General features: G+C 43.1%; 1 protein-coding gene and 1 long non-coding RNA gene across 7 annotated transcripts in view; one reads left to right on the forward strand and one right to left on the reverse strand.

The window, feature by feature from the left end:
• Positions 1 to 17310, forward strand: part of MCTP2 (multiple C2 and transmembrane domain containing 2) — a 184733-nt gene that overhangs the window by 13913 nt on the left and 153510 nt on the right. For 4 of the 5 annotated variants that reach the window (XM_014575411.4, XM_075897001.2, XM_014575410.4 and 1 more), the window contains exon 2: positions 11444 to 11973. In XM_014575411.4, the coding sequence (XP_014430897.3) occupies positions 11515 to 11973 (459 nt within the window). In that variant the 5' untranslated portion in view covers positions 11444 to 11514. Of the gene's footprint in view, positions 1 to 8969; positions 9302 to 11443; positions 11974 to 17310 lie in introns of those variants that run through there. The other variant, XM_075896997.2, reaches the window with a different exon arrangement.
• LOC112546392 (uncharacterized) lies at positions 146 to 6743 on the reverse strand. Of its 2 annotated transcripts, XR_012895718.2 has the most exons (5): positions 6665 to 6743; positions 5949 to 6002; positions 2657 to 2772; positions 1056 to 1179; positions 146 to 294 (listed from the first exon to the last, which is right to left on the reverse strand). It is a non-coding gene; the product is annotated as an uncharacterized LOC112546392 (long non-coding RNA). The 2 variants fall into 2 exon arrangements; XR_012895719.2 differs by lacking the exon at positions 2657 to 2772.

A 17310-nucleotide genomic window follows, 5' to 3' on the forward strand; every position in this document is an offset into this window, starting at 1 on the left:
CAGAAAGGGTGAAAAGTATTGGTGAGAAATATGAAATACAGCATTTCTTTTTCTGTTTTACAAGATGATGTAAGAAGTGAAAGTAACATGCCCACAAGTTGGAGGCAGGTGACGTGTGTGTTTCTCTCCCCCCCCCCCCCCCGGTTCCACTAGTAGGTACTATTTTAAGATGTCTGTCTCATTTATTTGTCGGTTACTTCCAAGAGTGGTTTGATTCTGCATGAAAATTAAAACAAGCTCTTCAGATTGTGGTAAGAAGTATCCAAGGAGATAAGGCTTCTTCCTTCCTCTCCCCTGTCAGGACGGCAGAGAAAAATGAGAGTGCATGTCATGTACTTATCATTGCAACTCATTGTATATGTGATGGATAATTTTTTTAAAAAGCAAGAGCGCGGGGCTTAATACCCCTAGGTATTTATATTTGTGTGTACGAGAAACAAATATTACAGCAAGCCTTGTAAAATGTTTCTGTTTGTTAAATTCAGTGCTTTCCCCTTGAGGTTTTTATGTTGGCATTCATCTTCAGAGACATAGATTTCCTTCAGATAACTGAATAAAAGGAAGTCTGTTTCTGTGGTGGGTTTTTTTTATTCAAGCATTGTAGCATGTAAGTTGTCTTTCGTGAAGCAGTGAGCATTTAAAGATGCTGCCTAATGCAGTAAAAAGCAATGTTAAGAGTGGAATGGACCAAACCAAAAGACTATAGTGTACCTGATTTCAGAATCTCACCATTTTATACCTTTTCTAGCTAAAGAATCCCAAAGTACTGTTTAATCATGGATAACTTCCAATTGAAGCTGCAGGGAAAATGTAGGAAGATAAGATGTAATTTCTAGGGTTAGAATCTGGTTGAAACACTTAAATTCCTGTGGTTGCAAAAAGTCCCATGAAGTCTTTAATGACCGTGTTTTATTAGACTTTATCTGCACACTTGCCCTGCAATATCACACATGCAATATCAAATTAAAACACCAGCCTGGGACAGGTATTAGTACAGCATAGGGAAGAATACACTGCAACATGAGTGAGGCATTTCTCACTGAGGCACAACTCACTGAGGCATTTCTTGTAGACCACATTTTGCCCTTGTTTGTTTAGATTGTGATAAGAGATCACAGCACCTGGAGGTATGGCTGCAAGTCCATCCAAATCAATGCTTCATTTTGGCATCAATTTTTTCTGCAGGGAAAATTTCAATGACTTAAGCTGTTAACATTCTCAGGATAAAATCATGATCCTATTGAAGTGAATGGGGCTCAGATTTACCTTTAAATGCTTAAAATTGGTGTGTCAGAGGGATTGAATTTGAAACCCCAAGGATAAATGGATACACCTGAATGCAAACACAGGTACTTTGCACAAGTGTTTTCAAAAATCCTTTTGATCAGGATTGCTTATCAGAAGGAAGCTATGTATCCAGATAATTAACTAAATGTAAGTTTGCAAAGCTTTCTGCCACTAAAATGACTTGCTCATAATTCGTATTTGAGTGAGATTCTGTAAGCAATGATCAGAAAAGTGTGTGTGTGTGTGTACACACACACACACACACACACACACACACACACACACACACGATCTGTTTCATATCTCACCATACTTTAACATACCCATTGTTCTCTTTAATTACTTCAGCCATTTGGTATAAGATAACAATTTATTTGCCCTGCTTTTTTCCTTTCCTCCACAGGAAGGAGTTTATATTCCAGTTAGTGTAATTTGTGTGCGGAGAGCCAGAAGAGATGGCAGAGAAAGGAACTACAAGCTGGACCTCCCTCATCCAGCACCATCAGGACCTGACCGGTCCCGAATGAGGGAATTTGTCAGATCAGGGGAGTCCCCTTGCCATCAGCCCCCCCAGACCACTGCCCCGACCTGCTGTGGGCCCTGCTTTTGATTCCACTTTGGTCCCATGGCTACAGGGCCCCAGCCCACTGCCACTGGCACAGCTGGGGCTCCCAGGACTAGAGCTTGCTGGCCATCACTGGCCCTGCTTCTGGGCTCCCCAGGCATGGTGCTCACTGATCCCATTACTACTTGACTGGGGTTCCCCGGGGATGGGGCTCCTGCGTGTCTGCTGGCCCCGCTGCTGCCAGCACACGCTGGGGCTCCTAGCTGCTGGACTCCTGGCCAGTTTCCACTCCTGGCCTCTGGGGTGCTCTTGTAAGTTTGCAAAGCTTTCTGCCACTAAAATGACTTGCTCATAATTCGTATTTGAGTGAGATTCTGTAAGCAATGATCAGAAAAGTCCTGGATTTAGGAGGTTCAACTATGATAGTAAGGTGTGAAAAGATGTAACCACCAGACAACTGTGGGTGTTCTTTCTGTTACACCTCTCAGCTAGCACCATGCGTTTTAATTAAGAATTCTTGTTTAAATCAAAGAGGGATTTTCCCTAAATGTGGCCAGGCCAGACGCTTGTACCTATATCAATACAAATTATTTTCGGCAGGCAAAGCTGCTGTTGTCACAAGGGAGACTTATCCTTGCTGGGACCCAGGAACTGGAGCATTCCTTTGATTTTACATTTCTTGTTTTCATTTCCAAGGGCATTTCTGCAGGGATTTGGTCCTTTGTTGGCGGTGGAGTTTCTCATTTTGTACATCTCTACCAAGCTGATTTCTCTTTGATCCAATCTGTTAAACGCAAACACTACCTGTCACTTGTTGGTCTTTTCTTGCCCCCTGCCTGTCCCTCTGGTGACTCCTCTCCTCACACTGCTTGCACCAAAAGATATCAGTTGCTTATGACTCAGCACGGCACAGTGTTTCTCTGGATGAATGTGATTACATAGACAACAACTTATGATGTTAGCACCAAGCATTTGATCTTTACAGTAGGAAAGGCAACTCTTCTTCTATGGTGGAAGAAGAATATGTAGAGAATGCTGAAAGTATTGAAAATAAGATCAAGCTTCTTATGAGCAAGTGAGAACCTGCTATGTATTAAAATATGGTTACTGTGCTGCTGCTAAAGATGGTGAGTAAAAATGGGAAAAGATCATTGTAGAAAGGCTGGGGTTTGGCATTTACTGTAGATCACTTCTCTGTTAAGAGAAATACACACATTTGTGCAATCTCACTAGCATGTACTTCCTTGCCCACTGTTTTGATAAGACAGTACTGTGGTGAGATGTTTTTGGGATGATCTTTCTTCTTCCTGTGACGTGCTCTCAGGGTGTTTACAAGAGTAGTCACGCAGTCACCCTTCTGCATTAGTGCTTAAAAGACAAAAGTGTCACTACTCAAAGTACTAAAATGTCTTTCTCATTTTTGTAACCTCTAATTATACAGTAAATCAACAGAAAAAAATAAATATTGTACTTACATTTCAGTGAGATAGTTGAGCCAGGCTTCACTTGCAAACCTTGTCTGAAGCCCAAACTCTGAAGCCCAAACCTTGATGCCCAAATTGAAACATAAAATCCTGCCAGAGGCCATCAAGTCCAGACCCATTCTAGATCATCCCTGATAGATGTTTATCTAACCTGCTCTTAAATATCTCTAGTGATGAAGATTCCACAATCTCCCCTAGCCAATTTATATCCATGTTTAATCACCATGACAGTTAGGAATTTTTTCCTAATGTCCAAACTGAGCATCCCTTGCTGCAGTTTAAGCCTAGTGCTTCTTGTCCTATCATCAGAAGACAAAGAAAATAATTTTTCTCCCTCTTCCTTGCAAAACCCTTGTAGGTACTTATAGACTGATATCATAGCCCCTCTGTCTTTTCGTTTCCAAACTAAACAAACCCAATTCTTTGTCTTCCCTCATAGCTCATGTTTTCTAGACCTTTCATCATTTTTGCTGCTCTTCTCTGGACCCTCTCCAATTTCTTCACATCTTTCCTGAAATGTGGTGCCCAGAACTTGACACAATACTCCAGTTGAGGCCTAATCCATGCAGCATAGAGCAGAAGAATGAATTCTCGTGTGTTGCTCGCAATACTCCTGTTAATGCATCCCAGAATCATGGTTTTTGTGGGGGTTTTTTGCAACAGTGTCACACTATTGACTCATACTTAGCTTGTGGTCCACTTTAACCCCTAGATCCCTTTCGGCAGAACTTCTTCCTAGACCATCACTTCCCATTTTGTGTGTGAGAAACTGATTGTTCCTTTTGTGAAGTACTTTGCATTTCTCCTTATTGAATTTCATCCTATTTACCTCAGACCATTTCTTCAGTTCAGTCCAGATAATTTTGAATTATGACGCTATCCTCCAAAGCATTTCCAGCCCCTCCCAGCTTGGTATCCTCTGCAAACTTTATAAGAGTATTCCCTCTGTCATTATGTGCAATTGTTGATGAAGACATTGAACAGAAACCATCCGAAACTGAATCAGTTTTGTACCTCCAAGCAGAAAACTGTAAAACTATGAGGGTTTAATGCTTTCAGTGGCTACTGCTTTGATATCTAACATTGGGGTACTTAGGTCAGTCTGACCAGTGCCTGTAATTTCCGAATACTGTATTGTTTTCTTTAATATGTTTTGTTCCCCCCCCCCTACATTTCTTTGATAAGATTGTCATGAGGAAAAAAGTGTTCCTTTAGGATGGTGGAATAGATATTGAAACACACAATTCTTTTTTTCTTGAAGGATCTTGTTTTTATGGCAGATGATAATGTCATGCAACTTATTGAGGAATTACTTCATTTATAGTTTGAGGAGTATCAGTTAGTCTGTAACAGGAAAATCGTAAAAAAAAAAAAAAGTCTAGTAGCACCTTAAAGACTAACAAAACATGTAGACCGTATCAGGAGCAATTGTGGGCAAAAGAAGTGGGTTTTGCCCACGAAACCCTCTATATGCTTTAGTAGTCTTTAAGGTGCTACTAGAGGGTTTCGTGGGCAAAACCCACTTCTTTTGCCCACGAAACCCTCTATATGCTTTAGTAGTCTTTAAGGTGCTACTAGAGGGTTTCGTGGGCAAAACCCACTTCTTTTGCCCACAATTGCTCCTGATACGGTCTACATGTTTTGTTAGTCTTTAAGGTGAACCTAGATTATTGCTTTTTTAAATTGTATTAGAAGAATTATCTGGCATTGCTTGGAACCCTAACTTAACTTTTTTGTTTTTGTTTTTGGGAAATAAATAGGTTTTCAATTTGCTGAAGACTCTTGTCTTGTGTGGTTTTTTTTTTTTTTTTTTTTTTTAATTTTAATTGCGCTGGGGATGAGGGATTCAGTGTGCAGGCTACCCGGGGGAGAGAGAACTGTCCCAACCTTCTCTCACTGCAGTAGCTTGGGGCCAGGTGAGAGGCGCCGATCCATGGTTGCTGCAGCTCCAGTGGGCATACTTAGGGGAGGAGTGCGTGTTCCCTTCCTGGGACAGATCCAGGTTAAGCTGTATGGGGGGTCACTGGAGGCCCACCTGTTCCCTGGCATCTTTGAGTTGGGTAACATGGCTGGGGTGAGGTGTTCCCTCCCCTGGCACCAGCAGGGAGCAGATGCAGTTGGGGACAGGGGAATCCCCCTCTCTCTGGCCTAAGCACATTGATGCCACCGATGGGTGGAGGCAGAGCCCCTCCGCTGGCCCAGAATGGAGCTGCTGGGGCTGGTGAGCAGAGGAGGCACCCTGCATGCTTAACCTGAGCCCCTGCCCTCCTTCAAACCTCATTTGCTTAGTTATGCCAATTTTGAGGGCTGTGCTTGATTTGGTGACTGTCTGGTTTTCTGTTTGGTTTTATGAGAAGCAGTCCCATTCCCGGCATGTCCCATTTTCCTGGCTCAACCAAACCCTTCTTGATTTTAGTTATGGTAAGAGGAAGCTATATACTGAATTTGGTGGTCCTAACGCTCACCATTTAGGAGGTGTTCTTGAACAAACAGACATACTCTCTCAAATATATAGCACATGTACCATATGCATTTATAAGGGACTTTACCACAGCAGCTATCATTCAGAGGGCCCTGTTCTACAAATATTGTTTACTGAGTGAAGCACTTACCATCAATGAGTCCTTTCATTAAGAACTTTGCCTTCTAGCGTTGGCATGACCAGGCTGTACGTTAGATAACGAAACAAAAACAAACAAAGAAAATAAGCCGTGGTGAACAGTCAGGAATGTTGGCGAGGCGAATAATGGAAAAAATAGGAAGCAAAGCTTTGAAGAGCCTTGTTCGTTTAGGGAAGCACAAGTTATAACCTGGCCCTGTCTTCATTTTGAATGTGATAGACTCTCTCCCCCCCCCCCCCCCCCACCTAAGGGTATGTCTAGACTACATTGTTTTTTCCAAAAAAAAAACCTGCCCCCCCCCTCCCCCCCCTGGAAAAACATCACCTGCTTCCACACTGCAATCCTGTTCTTTCAAAATTAAATGGAAAGAACACAGGAGTATTTTCAACATTGGTAAACCTCAAATTACAAGGAAGAACGCTTTTGGAAAAAAAAAACAGAGCTCTTTTGAAGAAAGGGGTGGGGGGAGGTGTGTGTGTGTGTGTGTGTGTGGAGATGCAGAACAGGGACTTTTCTTCCTCCGCCCCCTTCTCCCCCCCCCCCCCCCCCCCCCCCCCCCCAAAAAAAAAAAAGCAATTAAAAAGAGCACAGATACCCTGGTGGCCATTCTATGAATACTAATCAGGGCTTTCTTTCGAGAGAGTGTCCATACAGACTGGACACGCTCCTTCAAAAAAGCAGATTGCTCTTTCAAAAAAGCTTCTTACCCTAAGAGCCAGTAAAGCAGAAGTTGCTGGATAAAGATGAATTTTAATTTCAGTAGCATTATTTTATGGCATTTTCTACACACGTTTGACCTAATAAATGCTGCTGATTCTAAATGATGTAATAATAGAAGCATAGGCCCTATGACTGCCAGTGGCCAACCGTTTTTTTTCTAAGGGGGAAGGATTTCTACATGAACAGTCAACAAAAGAGAGCTCAGTATGGCATCCCCTGATTAAAGCACTGCATTGGGATTTGAATCTTGCCTCAGTTGCTGGCTTTGCCATGGACATCCCTGTGTCCTTTGGCAAATTAAGGCACAGATTTATTCATATTTATCCTCCCTACAAGAGCAGTCTATGTTCTTGGGTACGTCTAGACTACAGGGTTTTGTCGACAAGAGAGATTTAAATGCTGCCCAGCTGCTTTAGCAGAGCACTTGCAGCTAGGTTTTTGTTTCTACTAGTGGTGCACGTTCACACACTTCTCGGCACACACAAAAATGTATTCCACAAATGGAAAAAATCCATACATGGATGGTAAAGATTAGAGGGAACATTACATACCTCCTTTAAAAAAACAGGCCCCCTAACTTCACCATTGGTGAGATGTGAATAATTCTTCCTACCTCACGAAGATAAATTCATTTAGGCTTGATCTAAACATGGTTTTTATGTACCTGTATTACTATCTGGGTTAAGCATGTGACTGCTTGTTTTTGTTTTGTAACCAAAATAATGGTACGGCCTCTAATGGACACAGTTTTTATACCAGTAGAAAGATGCTGTAGATGGGTAGAGTTGACTTTTCTTCCCTGTATGGGATAAGCTATGCTGCTATAAATACCTTTATACTGAATTCATCACACTGCAGTATTGCCACCCCAAATACTCAAACCACACATTAGGGTCCCTCCCAAAAATCAAAGGATTAGGTTAAAAATCATGAGGGGGGGGGGGGGGGGGGGAGAGGGAACCAAAACAACCCCAGCACAAAAGAGGATTATTTTTGTGTTCCTTCCGACTGGTAACAGATTTCTTTTTTTTTAAGCTGGCTATAGGGTTTAGAAAATGTACAGTAAAATTGGACAAATGTGTTTCCTATGTTCCACCCATCTGTGATTTGTCCTGGTCCACATTTTTACAAAGATCTAATACCCTCTGTGCAATTTATTAAGCTTCTTTCACATATAGGGGCCTTACAAATGTATAGTATATTTGGTCGCTGTTTTCTCAGGATGTGGTAAACGCCTTTTTTTTTTTTTTTTCTCTCCTCCCCTCAACTCATGGACAAACAATGTTTGCACACAGAGAGGTTGTTTGCTTCCACAATGACCTGCTTTGAAAGGAAACCACTTTCCTGCTTGATTACTTGGAATATCACTTATATAGCGAAAGCAAATCCTCCCAAAGGAATTGCACTACAAGAATAATTATGAAGCATTAGATACCAGTAAGTGATTCAGCCATTAAGTGCCTAATCCAAAGCCCATTGGAAGCCGTGGCAATCTTTCCATAGACTTCAGCAGGCTGTGGGTCAGACTTTTAGAGTTACATATACTTGCAGGTTGGTTTCTTGTTCCCTTTGCACGTAAATCAGCTTTGGAGTCAATGGAGCATTCAGTGACGTTTTTAAGGTCTGCTCGGGAAAGTGTGTTTGGGAATACTTTCTTCTTTTTGAGTCAGGTTATTATCCAAATAACCTATTTCTGAGATCCCATGCTATTAATGCTGTAATCAATAAGGTTTGTATTTAGTTCAGTTCATTATTAATTGGTTTTTATTATTCTAATACCCAGAGGGCCAATTTGGCATCACAGTCCAGTTGCGCTAATTGCTACAGGGAGGAGAAAACAGTCCTCGCCTGAAGTGCTTACAATCTAAGATGATGAGCACTGTGGCGGGCGAGTGATGCATTTTCTGTTTCATAGGTTGTAAGATTGTGTAACTGTTATGAGGTCAGCAGGGACCCTTTTGATCATTTAGTCTGGAGTGGGGACCCTAAGATCCAGGGGCCAGATGAAGCCCCTGGCTTGCTTGGATCAAGCCCCTGAGGCCCAGAGCTCCCCCAGCATTGGGGAGCCCCTGTTGGAGCTCCAATCCCTTCCTCCCCCACTGTCCACCTAAGGGGTTGGAGCACATGTAATTTACTAGCCTGGGCCCTGCTAGACTTGGTGTGTGAGGAGAATGTGGGGGATCATTCTCCTTCTTAGTCGGGGTCCTGACAGTGAGGATTTGCAGGGTGGAGTTTTTTGTGTTTTTCTTTTTTTTTTTTTTTTAAGATTGTTGGTCAGCAGCCCCCAACCTAAAAAAGTTCACCCTTGTGATCTCTAGCATAAGACAGGTTAAAAAAACACTCCCAATAACTTCTGCATCCAGCCCATAACTTCTATTTGAGCAGTCGCTTCTAGAAGAATGTCTAACCTTGATATTTATATGCGTGTTCTAACTTTGTAAAGTTTTATTTCACCAAAAATATCAGCATCTCTCATTTGTCTTTGGGTCTTGCTGCATCACCACTGTCTGACTGCATGAAAGCACCATGTCAGAAATGGGTATGAGGGCATTGCATGTAAGAGGAGTGGGATGGAAGGATGTTCAAATGCCTTCGTGGGAGGAGTTGACAAGTGAGCAATTGAGGTTGGTGTCATTGGCAGAGGGAGGGAAACAGGGAGAGGGGTAGAGAGATACAGTAAGGGCCATATCCTATACCCATCAAAGTCCATGGAAAGAGTCCCATTAATCTCAGGAAACTTTGAATCATCCACTCCTGCCCTCCCACAGGCTAAGTAGGAAGGAACAAAGTTTAATATGTGGATTGGTGGCTTGTTCAGCAGCAGCTGGCTAGTTAAATTAAGTATATTCATCTCCTTTCTACTGTTGAAAGCCATAGCTTGGTTTATAAAGTCGTGTAGAGAGCAGAGATGAGTTCCCTAAGTATGTTGGCATCAGGTACAAAATGCCCCGTGGCTGATCTAATTGTATTTCACCTCACACCAGTCTTGAAGTCCATTTAAAACATCTTCCTCCCTTGGTCCTCTCAATCTGACTTTGGCCATTCTAAATGAAATTAAAGGGCCTTTCTGATGCGACTAGTCTTTCTGATATCAAGGCGGCTATTTCTGTGGCTTCCTGATTCAGCGGATGCACTGTACTCTAAGTGCCAAGGTGACACCGACTTCCTACAGCCACATCCTCTGCCCTGACACCAAACACCTAATGTTGGCCTGCAAAAGAAAGGGAGGCCACATGAAGTGGTGGTGGAGAGTGAGCCTGTGTCACACGCACCCTACAACATTGGCTCCTGTCCTAGAGAGGTGGGCCTGACTCCTTGCTCCAGGCCTAGTGATCTAGTGCACAGGGTCACAAATGCCAGTAAGTCAGACTTGTCCCCACCACCTCTCCATCGTGATGGAGGAATTTGTACTACTTGCATGAAAAAAGATCTGCAAGATCAGGCCCCTAAAGCATCTATGGCTGGGGGACATACATTTGAACAAGTTTAACTTTTTGTGGGTGTACAGATTAAAGTATGTTTCTTTAATCCAATTCAGATTCATGCTCTCCTTGCCTGCAGGCACGTTGAAGGTCTACTACACCAAGAACTATACATCCAAAGTGGGTGCCTACAAAGAATAATTATGACGTGGTGGTGTGTTTCTGCAGAGGGAGGCTTCCAGGGACAGTAACGAGTACAGAGAAGTCAAGGAGAATAAGTTCAGAGAAGGTTGTTAGCGGTTTGTCAGTTGAAGCCTAGATGTTGCCTTGAGTCATCTCTGTTCACGCCACCTTGACTGATGTGTGGTAGTCCTTGGGGTTCTGTTTCTCAGTTGATACCAACTGGCTGCCCAAGAACTTGCTGAAAGTTTTAGATACTCTCACCAGAGCTATCCCTTCTGGTTGATGTGGCTGAAGTACTCTTCTTCCCCCCGCCCCCTCCTCCGTGAAGTGTCCAAAGGAAGCCTTTTAGAATGAATTGATTATTTAAACTGGAATAAGTCATTAGGGTCAGATTTGTATTCACCCAACAATTCTTAAGGAACTCAAATATGAAATTGCAGAACCAAGCTATTGTTAAAACCTCTAGACCAGATGACTGGAATCTAGCTAGTACAATGCCAGTTTTTAATAAGGTCCTTCACCAAAGGCTCTTAAAGAAATTAAGAGATTGTGAGATAAGACAGAAGGTCCTGACATGGATCATTAAGGCTAAAAGATAGGAAGCAAATGAAAAGACAGGGATTGATCATTCCAGCTGCCCCAGTCTATACACGATCCCTGAAGCTTTGGTACTGGCCGCTCTCCAGGACAGGATACTGGGCTGCATGGACACTGGTTTCATCCATTATGTCATTGTTTATGCTCTTAGAGGCAGGCAAGTGTGCACAGAAGGTATAATAGTATTGCAAATTTTTTTCTCCTGGAAATGTTACCATGAGTCAAATTGTTGTTCAATATTTAATAAGCTAATCACTTTTCCAGGTTACAGTAACTCTAGTAGTTGTCCAGTTGAATAATTTAATTAATAGTTTGATAACACATTTTGCGTTTGAAAGGGAAGAAGTGGAAATTGCCTACTTCTGGATCTCCCATAATCTTTACCATCATTTGTTACTGTATGGCACTCTTTCTGCTGATAATTCCCTCCCTTACTAATGCAGCCTGAATTCCTCTTGCTTGTTAGAAAATGGACTGCATGTGTATGGTTGAGACATTGTCATAATCCCCAATTCCTGTTCACTTTTAATAACTGAACTTTCATTCTTTCCACATTCTTTTTAGTCACCCTATGAATTACTGAAGTTGTTTAAAACCAAGAATGCCAAGGAATTGTTGACAACCCCTTTGCAACTATGGATTTGGATAGATCAACTCTCTGGGGATCCCTGAAACAGAAAACCAGGCCTTTGTTACAAAACTTCAACATAAAGAGGACAAGGAAAAGCTCTAGAAAAATGGTGGATGGAAGGCAAAGGCAGTCATTTGACCGACGCCTCAGCTTATCAGTGCCTGACCTACTGGAGAGTGGGTCTGTTGCAGAAGAATCTACTTATACAGATTCCCAGGCCTTGCCCACCTATATCCCCAGCATTCTTTCCAGCTCAGTTGTGTCTCTCAAGAGCAGCAGCACTTTGAAATGGACAGGGGAGGACCGGCAATGGAGAGAGCAGGGATCTGTGCGCACAGAGATCAACACAACAGAAACGGAAGTAATACGCGTATCAGAACCCAGGCGCAAATCCAGCATTGACTTCTTTGCGTTGCTACAGAGAGCACATCTGAGTGGTGATCTGACAGATGCAATCACAGAGGTAAGGGGCTATTGGGTAAGCCAGGGTAAATAACCATGTCAGAATTTTCACTCTGTACTTTATCTGGCTTGGTTATGAAGTGATGGAGATAATTTAAACTGACCTAAAAATAGTTTTTAAACCTATTGCAGATTTTCCTTTTCATAAATGCCGCATTAGAACATTGTTCTATAATCTGGCCTTGGCAAGTATATGATAGCTGTAAAGGCAAATTTTTGAAGGTTCTCAAAAGAACGATCCCCCCCCCCCCCCGATTCAAAAAACACTTGAAGGCTTTTGACGGTTTAAGTGTGCTGCTCTCTAAAACACGTGGTGTAGCACTTTCTTTGTAATATATTGATTACATCATAAAGTAGAGACCCACCCAAAGCAGATGGATTAATAGAGGGGGAAGGGAGACTGGCCTGAAATGTGAACTAACTGTAATACCTTGATGGAGTACAGTGAACTTGTTGGGTCCTGCTTAGGGATATCATTCATGTTTTCACTACAGGATCATCATTGTGGAAAATGCACAGACAAAAGGGTTTTCTAACACTACCACCGAGTGTGCTGCTATAAGATCTGTAGTGCAAACCTGGCCCAAGTCAGCTCTTAATCTTCTTTGTTCAATTTATGTAGCTTGCCGTTTTGAGTCTATCTCTAAGGCATGTTTCTAATTCTGTCATCATTCCTGTAGCCCTTCTCTGAACTCTCTCCACTGGCAGAGACCTACCAGTTTCAACAAAGATTTTGTTAGTGCGTCATGACTGATCAACCCTCGCATTCCATAGCCTGGTGGTTAGGATCCTAGAGTGGTACCAGGCAGACTCAGGTTCATGTCCCTGCTCTGAGTGATCTGGGATGAAGAACTTGGTTCTCTATCAGCCAGAAGAGGGACTTGAATCTGTGTCTCTCAGATACTTTTTTTTTTTTTTTTTTTTTTTTTGCTTATTTGCCATGGCATGAAACAATTCTCGGCTCCCCTTTTCTAACACTAACATTTCCTTGTTACATCTTCATTACAGCATTGGTCCAGAGCCTGCCCCCCACAATGGGGTTCTCTTGCACTGCCCTGAGAGTACAAACTGGTTGCAAAGCTGACCTAACTGGGCAGCTGAAGACTCTTGCAGCTCTTATCTCTGCAACATCACCTCTCAGGCCCTGAATCATGAAGGGCACCTTGCGGGAGAGTAGCTGACTTTTGGCTGATCCTCAGCTGGTGTAGTGACTCATTGGGAGCACAGTACCAGCCAGTCTAACTTAAGCAGCCATAAGTTATGTAGAGGGCCAAACTAACTCCTCTTCACTTGCCTGATGTCTCCATGGGTCATAAAATTGTATAGAGCCACCTCCTCTCACTTTCCAGTCCTCCTCCAGACACCATTTCCCTGGGCCCAAGAACTGGAGCCTGGAAGTCTCTAACCTGGTCACTTAACCTAAGATGCTGCTTCTGATTAGGGATGTGAAAATGCACTAAAGTAGATTAGGGAGACTCAAACAAGCTGATGCAAACAGTATAAAACACACCTCTGTGAATCTCCCGCACCCACATCTGCTGTAAGCCTAGGGGGTTTATCTGTAGAAAAAGCTATTCCTTCTGCCATCCTATTGCACCTAGAGTGAATCTGGTCTACTGCTTTAGCCTTGGCAGTGATCTAGTCTAGTTACAGGCTTAGCCTAGGATGCGGTTTAATCTGCATGCTTGCAGTTAAAAAATCACTGTTGCTAACACTGCGGCAACTCCTTGGTGCTGTTCCCAAGCCATTGCCAGGGTGCTAAATGTTCTGCAGCCACGGAATCCAACCCCAGCCACAGAAGTGTGCTCCAGAATTTAAGCTTTCAATTTAAAACAAACGTCCCACATGATTGCAGAGAGCAGTTTCCAAGAGCGAGACCAGTGCTCAACCAGTGTAGTGCTCCTGAAATCTGCCCATGAAACAATACAGGCACTCCTCGAGTTACAAACCTCCGACTTAGGAACATCTGCACATACAAACCAAAGCTCACCTACAGACTCAGGGGAGCAGGCAAGAGGCATGCGTGGTTGTGAGCAACACAAGTGCTGGCTGAGGGACTCTGAGGGAGCAGGGGAGGGAGGCAGTCATGCGGCTGGAGAGAAGCTTTGAAGGGGAAACTGCCGCTTGTCCCTAGCCATGGTCTGCATAGCCTTGCCCTGCTCTTCTGGAGACCTCCAGCCAGTGCTTGTACCACTCACTGTCTCTTGGGGAACGGGCACTGGGTGCAGCCTGTGAGGTAGCGTGGTCAGGGGATGGGGCTGGCTGCAGGAGCCAGCATAGCCCACGGAGGGAGGGTGGTGAGGGGATGCCCTGATGTCACACTCTGTCTCCACCTACCTCTTTGCCCTACGCTAATTAAATCTGCCTTTCCTCAAGCATTCAAGGTTAAAGTTTAAAAAAACTAATTTTATTATTTTTCATTGCAAATATACAGTATTTCAGCTACATTATGGGCTAGCCTGGGAAACCTAACTACCATTTATAACCAGGGCTGGTCCTAACCAATTGGAGGCCCCCAGCGACTGCTGGAGAATATTTGTCAAGCAAAAAAGAAGGGAGGGGGGGGAGGGCCAAAATGTGGTCACGGCCCCTTTAATTGCTGCGTGTCTCGAGCGGGCTACTGCCCAGCTTGCCCACCCTTCAAACTGGCTGGCTGTGTCTAGACGGGCAAGTTTTTCCGCAAAATCATCTGCTTTTGCGGGAAAAACTTGCCAGCTGTCTACACTGGCTGCTCGAATTTCCACAAAAGCACTGACGATCTCATGTAAGATTGTCAGTGCTTTTGCGGAAATACTATGCTGCTCCCGTTCGGGCAAAAGTCTTTTTCCGAAAAACTTCTGTGCAAAAGGGCCAGTGTAGACAGCAGAGAGTCGTTTTCCACAAAAAGTCCCAATCACGAAAATGGCGATCGGGGCTTTTTTGTGGAAAAGCGCATCTAGATTGGCCATGGACGCTTTTCCGCAAAAAGTGCTTTTGCGGGAAAAGCGTCCATGCCAATCTAGACGCACTTTTCCGAAAATGCTTTAACGGAAAACTTTTCTGTTAAAAGCATTTCCGGAAAATCATGCCAGTGTAGACATAGCTGCTCTGTTTATAGCATTGCTTTTATGGGAAAATGTGACTTACAAAGTTTTGAAACACAACTCATTCTCAAGTTGGGGACTTCCTGTAGTTCTGACAGATGTTCTGCCCCATTTATTGTAAATAATTATATAGTTAGGTGTTTCACTGCTGATCATTGTAGCAGAAACATCCAATCCCCCAACCCCAAACAATGACAAAATTGCTGACTTTCCCCTCATATGCAGATGTCCTAATTTAGGGTTGGTCTACATTATTAAATGTTATTTCAGGTGCCCAACTTTCCTAACTTCACTGTAAAATTGTAATGACGTAAGCTGATGTACATGAGGAATATATATTACTGTTATAATTGAATAATCATGCTGTATGTATGTCCAGTCCCCTTTTCCGTAACACATCTCCCTACACAACCTGTAGATGCAGTGTAGAGATTACTTGAGGCACAATTCTGCCGCGTAGTATAAATTATTTTAATGTCAAATTATATACAACAACAAATACTGTACTGACCTACTCAGTTCACATTCAGTTCAGAATTTCCTTGTGTGGCTTCCTAATTTATTTGAAGCTTGCCACAAAATTTGCAATCTGCTTTGGCAGAGTGCCACAGAAATCTGAGGCCTTTGCCACACAGACACTGCAATGGATTATTGTCTGGTGCTTTGCCTAATGCTAACTAGATAGGACTGGTTTAAAGAATGCAACAGTGTTGCCAGGGGATGTTGTGAAGGCCAAAAATATAACTGGGTTCAAAAAATTAGATAAATTCATGTGGATTAACCCACTATGACAGGGAATACACCACAGCGACTCATCATTGTAGTGCCCTTTCTGAAATTAAACTCTACAAAAAAACGAGGAAGTTAAATTAAAAGGTACAGTGGCAAAAGTGAAATCCCTGTGAGCTGCATAGAAACTTTTTAAATAATGCCACCGTGGCTAAACCAAAAAAGAAAAAGAAACAGTGAGAGGTAAAAAGACATTCTGTTAAACAATGGGTGTTAAATCCTAGTGAGGAAACTGGAAAGGAGCATAAACACTGGTAAGTGGAGTGTGTATATATGTAACTTAGGAAGACCAAAAAAATTTGAAGAACAGCAAAATAAAATAAGTAGGAAGCCTGCTTAACAACCAGTGTAGTGTGACCACTGGGCAATTGAGATGCTAAAGGACAGTAAGATCATTGTGCAGAAGCTAAATACATTCTTTGCGTCAGTCTTCACAGCTGAGGATGGGAGGGAGATTCCCAGACTCTGTAAGCCATCCTTCTTAGGTGACAAATCTGAGGTTTGTCCCAGATTGAGGTGTCCTTAGAAGAGGTTTTGGAACAAATTGATAAACAGTAATAAATAACCAGGACCAGATGGCATTCACACAAGTTCTAAAGGTACTGAAATGTGAAAGTGCAGAATTAACTGATTTGTAACGTATTCATCAGCTTCTGTACCCAGCAGCGGATTTAGGGCAGGGCGAGCGAGGTGGCTGCCTCGGGCCCCGTGCTTCCCGAGGCCCCACGCATGCGCCTTGGCACCACGGTGCATGCGCTGTGTCAAAGGGGGGGGGCTCGCGAAATTTTGCTGCCCGGGGCCCTGCGGCGCTGGCCTGGGCCCTGCGGCATTCTCATCCGCCCCTGTCTATACCAGATGAGTAGGGGATAGCTAATGTAACTCTAAGCTTTAAAAAGAACTCCAGAGAAGATCCTGACAACTACAAGGCCTGTAAGCCTTTATTCAGTACCTAGCACACTGGTTGACATAATAAAGAACAAAATTGTCAGACCATAGATGAACCTGCTTTGCTGAGGAAGTGTCAATAAGATTTGTGTAAGCGGAAATCATGCCTCCCCAATCTACTGGACTTCTTTGAGGGGGGTCAACAAGCATGTGTGCACAGGGGCGATCCAGTGGATGATGTGTGCTTAGATTGTCAAAGACTTTCTGATAAAGTCCCTCTCCAAAAGCACTTCAGCAAAGAAGGCTCTTGTGGAATAATAGGCATGGTCCTCTTATAGATTGGTTATAAGATAGGAGACAGTAGGAATAAATGGTCAGTTTTCAGAATGGAGAGAAGTAACTAGAAGTGTCCCAGACAGGTCTGTACTGGGATCATTACTTTCGAATGCTTTCATAAATGATCTCGAAAATGGGTTAACAGTGAGGTGGCAAAATTTGCAGATGATACAGAACTACGCAATAAGTTAAGTCCCAAGCAGACTGTGAAGGGCTTTAAAAGGATCTCACAAAACTGGGTGACT

The sequence above is a fragment of the Pelodiscus sinensis genome, chromosome 14, assembly GCF_052426305.1.
Source record: "Pelodiscus sinensis isolate ZL-2025 chromosome 14, ASM5242630v1, whole genome shotgun sequence".
Classification (NCBI taxonomy): domain Eukaryota; kingdom Metazoa; phylum Chordata; order Testudines; family Trionychidae; genus Pelodiscus; species Pelodiscus sinensis.